The following is an 8,864-nucleotide window of genomic DNA, read 5'->3' on the forward strand; positions in this document are numbered from 1 at the left end:
ACTTTTATTAGTGAAAAATGTGTACTCTGTTGTGTTGATTTGCTGTGGTAAGTTGCGCGCACACACACTTGGCAGGGCTCAAATTTCCCGTAGGTGTGTGTGCATGTGTTCATCTGTTTCCATATGGCCCTGTGGTGCATTGGTGTATGCACCTGGATTGTACCCTGCCTCACACCCCTAATCCAATGGGCTCCAGCAACCCCGCGAACAAAAACAGCGGAAGAAGCGGGTATTGAAGAATGAATGAACTTCCACACGTCCAGTTGGTGACTCGAGAAATAGCTATCATTTTCCATTTGCTTCCAGGTAATATTAACACAATGTAAGCACTGAAATCTTAGAACAGAGGTGATGTTTTAATGCTGATTTATTACCAAGTAAACACTAATAAGAAAAATCATAACTCATATTGTGGGAATACCATAAGACCACATTAAAAAGTCAGAAAGAATACAGATGTGCTGTGAAGGATAGAGGCAGAGATACAATGTTATTTTTTTGAACAAGCATAGAATGGAGACATTAGGTTATGTGATACAGAATCGTCCATTGAGAACGCACAATTCATCTTGACAGTCAGCAGGATACACAGTATTCGACTTTCACTGATGATGTCAAATTCACAGATACAATAAAACCCCGAACACTGTGTAAAGTTGGTTTGCAATAGTATTCCGTTTATTGTAAAAAACTGGGACTCTTCATCTGCTACATTTACCAAACAAGATTTAAATGCTACATTAACTTTAGTGACATGATAAACATCAGTCAAACATTTTCTAGCATAAAGTATTACAGGGCAGTTTCTGGATAATCAAAAATACCATAAACCTTAAAGAAACGATGAAAAAAGTTGAAATCAGTTCATTTATATGGTGAATGTAGGCAACAACACACCTTTGAGTACATTTAAGATAACAATTAACTAAACCTATGCTGTCAATGATTAACAAACATTTTCCTCCCGTATAATTTGTGCTATACTACTTGCAAACTTGATAAGATGCATAGTGTATCAGGAGGAACGGGTTATTCATGATCAAAACAGAACTCCAGAAAATTCCTTTCCACCGATGGAATAAAATTAATAAGGTGTTAAAATGGCATTTAACCCTTGCTACATAGTTCTTTTTGCATTTGTTTGTGAACAAAAACTGATATGAATATATTTCATTTTTGATTAGATGCATAGAGCAGATTTGGCAAGTAAAGCATGATTTGGCAATAAGAGATTAATGACGAGCTACATTGTTGCGTAAGTTTTCATGATATGATCATGTTTAAGTCACAGTTTTGTAATCAGCTTGATATGAGCAGCTAATCCACACTGCTCATTAAATATGCAATAATGCTAATGTACAAAACAAAAAATCTGCTAATAGTAAAATTGCTTCACTGTGTAAAAAAAACTACATAATTTAAAATGTGGCAAATGATCCTTGAAAAGTAGCAATTTTGGATTTAATGACTTGATCTGGTTTTGTATATTCTGTTGCTATCTCCAGTAAGATGGCACAAAACATTTTGGACAGTTCAGATTTACGAATGCTTGTTGTAAAACCCTGAGTACACTTCCAAATGAAATGCATATGATGAAACGAATGTTGGATAACAGTGATTATTCTTTCTCTCTTCATTACTGTTGCATACAACAATTATCTTTCTTTTTCCTAACTGACTAATTCTCTGCAATTAGAAACAAAATATTCCCTTCACAAATTGTTGTTTGCTATCGCTTTGTAATATTTTCTGTTAATAACTTAATTTACTTAAAAGCAATAGCATCAGCTTTTTTTTTCTACATGCAATAAAGACTGATCTTTTCACATTCACCTCTGCCAGTCCCTGTTCAGTGTTTGTTACCATGGTACATCATGTTACAACCTTTGCCACTATGCCAACCTTTGCCACTAGGCATTAACCATATTCACCGTGTAATAGTGGGTTCGATAGCATTCATGATACGATGCAACATGTTCTTATTAGCTACAATGTAAGATATTATATGTTTAGGTACTAAAAATATGCATGCAACGGAATACTCTGATACTGAGAACCAAATTTGAATTATCTGTTAAATATTCTGTCTGGTTACGCTCTGGTCAAATTTTCCTCATTGAAATCATCATTTCTGATCATATTTGCTGGTATTTGGTTGAGGGTATTGACAGCTGTATTATTTTGGAGATTGCATCAATTCTTATATCAAGTAAAATAAAAACTATGCAGCTCTACTTGTGAGTATAAATGTAAACGAGAATTTTGGCAAAGTTGACTCCTAATCTCCAGTCTATTGGAAATAATTCCTCTTTCCTCTCCAGTAAATCTCTTAGCAGTGGAGTTTACCAGCCCTCCACCTCCACGATGAAAGGTTCTTTGACAGCAATCTTGCCACTGTTGACAATCACACACTCGGTGTATGGCAGGTTCCGGTCATTGGTGTCCTGGAGCTCGATGGTGTGAACCACGGACTGCGAGAAAAAACAGACAGTAGCATGTTGGATGCACTCAGCACAAATAGAAAAGATTCATATATAATCAGTAAATTCATATAAATTACTATAAGCACAGTGCAACATTTGTCTATAGCAGGGGTCACCAAAAGGCAGACTGCCGTCTGTATCAGGACCTTTTACTTAGAGGAAATTTTTGTAACTGGACCTTCGTGACTTTTAATTGAATACCCCTGGTCTATAGCTACAGAAGCATGAGTGGATTACCTTGCTTGAATACAGCCAAAATGAGATAAATTTCAAGTGCTGTTATTATTATGGATTATTTTGCTGACATTCAAAAATGAAAGTTAACATTCAATATTTCAGGTGTTTTGGAACTCAAACACTGTCACAGGTGTTTTGTTCTATGAGGTCAGTCACTGTTGGTGCTTTACTGTAAAATAGCAAAAATAGTAAGATGCGGCTACATGGGTTAATTCCCTAATGATCAACTGACTGCTCGTAGTGCCCAGATCAGCTCTGACAACATCAATTTTTTCATCCACCTGCTACGCCCCAAAATAGAGCACTAACTTCAATTAGGAGAATCACACCAGCATGGTTCTTTTATCGCACATCCTGCGATCCATCAGAATTTATCAGGACGTCAGTTTCTTCCAAATAACCAAATTCTGCAATATTGCGACAATTTATTTATTATTTACTGTAATTTAAACATTCATGAACCCTCCCATACTGATATTAAACCACCTTATATCTGTAATACATTTTCCCACACTCTTACAGATTGTTTAGAGCGCTTTTAAATGTTTCTTTGATATACGGAAGTGTGCTGCGTTCCGTGAGTCAGCACATTTCCGAATGCTTTCAGCCAATAGAATGTGCACACGATATCATGCAACTACCAACTACAAGTCCGCAATGAGGTGAAGCCAGGCCTCATGTAGCACTAACGCACGAGGGATTACGGCATCACAAACCACGTAAACAAAACCTTTGCAGATTACCGCATTTTCCGCACTGTAAGGCGCACTTGGACTACAAGGCGCACCTTCAATGAAAAGCCTATTTTAAACCTTTTTCATATATAAGGCGCACTGGATTCTAAGGTACATCTGATTATAAGGTGCGCCTTCAATGAATGGCCTATTTCAAAACTTTTTTCACGAATAAGGCCCACTGGATTATAAGGCACACTTTCAGTTTTTTAGAAAATTAAAGGTGCGCATAGTGCGGACAATAATGTAATGTAAAATGTGTGTGGGTCCACCTACCATCCCATCCAGGACTTTGCCAAAAACCACGTGTTTCCCATCAAGCCATGGGGCTCTTGTAGCTAGAATGAAAAACTGTGATCCGTTGGTGTCTGGACCAGAATTTGCCATACTGACCTGGTACATGAGCACAAAGATAAATAAAAATAGCTCTACTGCATTCATCAGAGTAGGACTGGATATTTTATGTCACACAGGTATGTTAACTCACCCAGCTTGCTCCTAAATGTCTCAATTTAAAGTTTTCATCTGCAAAAGTTGTTCCATAGATGCTGTGACCTACATTAAAAGAAAAACATGTCCAATTTCAGGCAGACTATTGCCTTTTATGTTCAGACAGCAACAGAGTGAGTGTTTGATATTTCCCACCGCCAGTTCCGTCTCCAGCAGTGAAGTCTCCTCCCTGGATCATGAAGTCCTTGATGACTCGGTGGAACTTTGTCCCTTTGTAGCCGTAACCTTTCTGCAGAAAACACTGAGCATGTCATTGTCTGCACCAATATAGCAACCACAGCTTCTACATCAAACAACACACAGCAAACTGAACAACCAAAGCTTTAGATGGAAGTACCAAAAAATTTGAAGGATTTTATTATTTCAATGGTTTTTATGTTTTTAATTTCTGTAGAACTCAACAAAAGTAATGACGCTTTTAAATTAATCATCTAATATGCATCTGACGTGCAACAATTAAGCTCCCTTTTTGAGGTAAAGAGTTCCTTTTAATATTACCTATCACAATTAATTTAACGGTAAATATTTTGTTATGCGGGTGTACATTTAACATATATATAGATGCAGTAAATAATATGCGAGAACATCTGTACAAATGAGGAAGGAGCGGTTGAACAAAAGGAAGTATTATTTGGTAAGACTTATAAATGAGTTCTTGCAGTCTGTTTCCATGTTTCAGAGTGTGTGTATATCTGTGTGGCAGTGTGTGTTTGCTCACAGCATCAGCCTACCTCTCCAGTTGCCAGGGCAACAAAGTTATCAACAGTGACTGGGACGACCTCCCCAAATAGGCCGATGACGATCCGACCCACCTCATGACCCGCCACTGTAATGTCAAAAAACACCTGGACACACAGGCACGCACACACGAACACACACACACACACACACACACACACACACACACACACACACACACACACACAGGCTGTCAATCAAGAGGATTAGTTGGGTAGCTTGGGTGCTAACATGAAATAACCATGACCATGTAGCCCACTGGGTCTTGGACTGGGGACCAAAGGGTGGCCGGATCGAGACCCGTGTGGACCAAAAACATTAGGAGTGTGAGCTGGCAGTGGGAGGTGCCAATTCACATCCAGAGCACTGCCGAGGTACCCTTGACCAAGGCACTGTAACCCCTACAAGCTGCTCATTTAGGGAACACCATGTAGGAGCTGTCTGTCACTCTTCTTCCCACTGTAGTGTGTGTTTGTTTCAGAGGCCTGTACACATAAACTGTAATGTTAAAAATATCAGTATTTCTTAGTTCTGAATCATGAGGTCAGAATATTTCTTCCACCCCTGAAATGAGGAATAGAGTGATTGTTTAAAGTAATCCTATTCTTCCAAAAGCCCACAATCTGTCACATGGTACCTGATGTACTATGTAAACACAACCACGATGGGCAGACAAGTATACAGTATATGCATGTTCATGTAAAAACTCAAAGTGGAACACTTCCCACTTCAGCTTCCCTGAACGCTGTTGTTTGGGTTCGAGAGTTGACAAGAAAGGTGCTGACAGAAGACAAGTTTAAACTTGACTGTAATTTTGAACTCATTCTAGTATTTGTAGTGTTTAAATCTAACGTCATTATGTTCCACAATCAGTGTCTGTTAAGATGTATGATCCACTAGTCCTTTTTGCATCTATATCATAATATTGAAGCTCATATTATATATGCTCTGTTTTATGACTGACCGACTTCACGTCCTCGTTTTTGTTCTTTTTACGTTAGCTGGGGTGTGTGAGAACTGGCGGGTGTTGCTACGGGAGCTATTTGCCACTGTTTTAAGTGTTGTACCGCTGCTGAGAGTGTGCTGCAGCAACTGAGAAGACTCTCCGAAATAAAGAGATTACGGATGTTTAACCTGTTTACCGCCTAATAACCATGGGTGAAGAGGAATATGAAAATCAAAACGCAACATTGTACAATAAAAGTACTGAGTTACACATTTTTTAAACTAAGGTTAATCCAGGAGGGGAAAATACATAAAGGTTTTGTTACAGTATATACGGTAAGTGTTCGGCGCACTGCGCCTTAAGGCTGCTCTGCAAGACCACGTGTGTGCGCGTGCGTGAGCATGAGTGTGCGCACGTGCGTTGCAGTGTGTGTGTGTGTGTGTGTGTGTGTGTGTGTGTGTGTGTTTTACGTGTTCTGGTCTAGGCCTCCTGTAGGAGAGACTGGGCTCGTCATCGCTGAGGTTTTCTGTCCGCGCTCCTCCTTCACGCGCAGTGAACGTTCAGAAACACAAGTCCGCGCAGCAAATACATTCACCCACCTTGTCGGTGACTTTCGGTCCAGTCCGAGAAGCAGCCTGCGACACCGACTGTAGACAGACTGCAAAGAAGACGAGGACGGCAGGGAGCATCGTCCGGAGCTCCATTTTTACCGGGACCCAGCAGCGCAGGCTCCAGCTGAGGACGACGGCGAAAGGGGTGGAGAGGGAGAGGAAATTACAGGGAGTCACAGCTGGGAAGCTGGACGGGAAGCTGCGCTCCAAAGCCTCCGCATCATTAGACCACTCCCCCCTGTGGGTGGAATCTGAATGAAAGTACCGCCCACTGAGAGGAGAGGAGAGGAGTTTGTGTCCATAATTCATAATAATGCAATTTACAAAAATTCTTTTGTAAAAACAAAACAGAATCAGCTCAGGTGTCTAAATAGATACTTAAGTCAGTGGTTACCAACCTGTGGGATGAGACCCTTCAAAAGGTCTCCTGATGAACCCGATCCTCCTGAACAACAGATATGTCTGGGTCCGGGTTCGAGTCCCGCTCTGTGTGGAGTTTGTATGTTCTCCCTGTGTCTGCGTGGCTTCTCTCCAGGTTCTCCGGCTTCCTCCCACCTCAAAAAACACGCGCTTCGGGTTAATTGGCCGGTCCCAAATTGCCCATAGGAGTGTGTGTGTGTGTGAATGTTTGTATGTCTTTGTGTAGCTCCACGGTGCACTGGCCTCGAGCCCGGAGTTTCCCCCGCCTCAAACCCTAGGCCAGCCGGGTTAGGCTCCAGCTCCCCGTGACTCCAGCTTACCCGCTGCAAGCCGATGCAGCGGGTAAGAAAATGAATGAATGAAAGCCAAACCTTTTCTGAATTAACAAAGGTTACCAGTCCTGTTTATGTTGACCTTTAACCCCTGAGCAGACAGCAGCAGTCACACCTCTGTCTGATCATTTGTACCAACAAGCAAAATGTCGTACCTGATAGCTAGCACACACCTGGAGGAGCACACAAACACACACACACACACACACACACACAACACACACACACACACACACACACACACACACACACACAACACACACACACGCACACACAAGCGCACACACACACACACACACACACACACACACACACACACACACACACACACACACACACACACACACACACACACACACACACACACAAATATTTTTGAAAATATCTTATTTTCCCTATAATACCAGACATTTTATTTTCTTTGTTGAACTTTATTGTGAAATGACATACAGTACATGTATATCCATGTGTGATCGTTATGTTTTCTGGCATTTATTTAATTTTTAAATAAGTTTTGTCTCTTTGCTGTTAGCAACAGAAATCAGCTGAACATTTCCGGACAGAAAAACGCACAGGTATATATTTATTCAAGTGTTGTCATATTAAAATTAAGTATATATATTGAGTGAAAAACAGTCAGTTTAAAACATGAAGTATAAAATTATTAAGAAAACTGCTCTGCTCATATCATGAAAACAGTTACAAACAATTGAGAAAAGACCCAGATGCAGCTCTGATTTTTAATTCTTGGACAAACATTTGCATTTTGCAGCATGCAGAGAACAATAATCATCAGTAGAAGTTACTTTTTAACAATAACAACAGAAACAGTGAAGCCCAAGCTGTGATTTTGTTTGCGTGCATCCTTGGGACGCAAGCTTTCAATGCACTTCCATTCAACAAAAATATTCACACTTTTTCCATTTCTCCACTTAAATTTCAAACCCAGAAATCACAATTATGTTTTTATCTCACGCAAGTTTTTTGCGCGAGTTTCTCATCATGAGACTCACCTGCGTGATTTTGCCTTATCAAAATCAACCAAACGACAACACAATGTCTGCTCGTTTTACACAATGCAGTGAAAGCAAGGAGTAAGTTAGACCCTCCAGAGCAACCACAAGCTCTCTTATGCTTAGAGAGTCTTGTTGGGTTTTTATGTCTGTTAAAGCGCTTTGAAATGTCTGCTGATGTGATTAAGCGCTTCACAAATAAAGGTTGATTGTTTGGTTGATTGCTTATCAACATGCCTCCAAAATAGATGAAAAAGTTGGAGAAAAAGCATATGACAATGAGCGCTTTCTTGAATAAAAAACAATCAAAAGTGAATGAAGAAAAAGAGACAGGTATTACTGACAGATATTACTGAAACTTGTGTGGAGAAGGCTCAGTCAGCTTGATGCAGTGTCCACAGGACAATGCAGTATATAAACAAAAACCAATGCAGTCAGAAACTTCAACATCCCACGACACCCCTGAATTCAAAATTTTACCCTGACCTGCTTGCATAGGTCAAAGATCAAAGCCTGTTCTCGAGTCTACTTTCATAGATCAAAGCAGTAGCTTTGATCTACGGTCTTACTCAAACTGACCTTCACCCTCGTCTTTCTATCGTATCCAATTCCAGAGTGTACAAAAGTTCAAATTTGACCTTGACCTAGTTTTCTCAAGGTCAAGGTCATCATCTAATTTTCATCCCCTGTGCCACCTGGGTAATGTGCTTTTTGTTTCCTCTATCTTTCTGCAATGGTTGCAAATATATTTGGTGGACGGCTGGATGGATGGACGAACGGACTAACAGACGAACACAAAAACACACAAACACTGACAATTACAATACATCTCCGCTTTGC

At 40.2% G+C, this 8,864-nt stretch overlaps 1 protein-coding gene across 1 annotated transcript; it reads right to left on the bottom strand.

The window, feature by feature from the left end:
* Window positions 1-335: 335 nt before the first annotated feature.
* Window positions 336-6,470, bottom strand: ppic (peptidylprolyl isomerase C). Its single transcript, XM_068311501.1, has 6 exons — window positions 6,248-6,470; window positions 4,696-4,809; window positions 4,100-4,193; window positions 3,942-4,009; window positions 3,731-3,847; window positions 336-2,471 (listed from the first exon to the last, which is right to left on the bottom strand). Exons 1-6 carry the CDS (start codon window positions 6,350-6,352, stop codon window positions 2,343-2,345), a joined length of 627 nt encoding a protein of 208 aa, XP_068167602.1. The 5' UTR covers window positions 6,353-6,470; the 3' UTR covers window positions 336-2,342.
* Window positions 6,471-8,864: the final 2,394 nt, after the last annotated feature.

This window comes from Antennarius striatus, chromosome 3, assembly GCF_040054535.1.
Source record: "Antennarius striatus isolate MH-2024 chromosome 3, ASM4005453v1, whole genome shotgun sequence".
NCBI classification, from domain to species: Eukaryota; Metazoa; Chordata; class Actinopteri; order Lophiiformes; family Antennariidae; genus Antennarius; species Antennarius striatus.

Bases quoted from the DNA above. Each gene is read 5' to 3' on its own strand.
- ppic (XM_068311501.1), bottom strand. From the start codon at position 6,352: ATGGAGCTCCGGACGATGCTCCCTGCCGTCCTCGTCTTCTTTGCAGTC. The intron at 4,010-4,099 runs GTGGGAAATATC...CTTTTAATGTAG, and splicing joins TGCTGGAGACGGAACTGGCG to GTCACAGCATCTATGGAACA. The intron at 3,848-3,941 runs GTGAGTTAACAT...CTCATGTACCAG, and splicing joins GACATTTAGGAGCAAGCTGG to GTCAGTATGGCAAATTCTGG.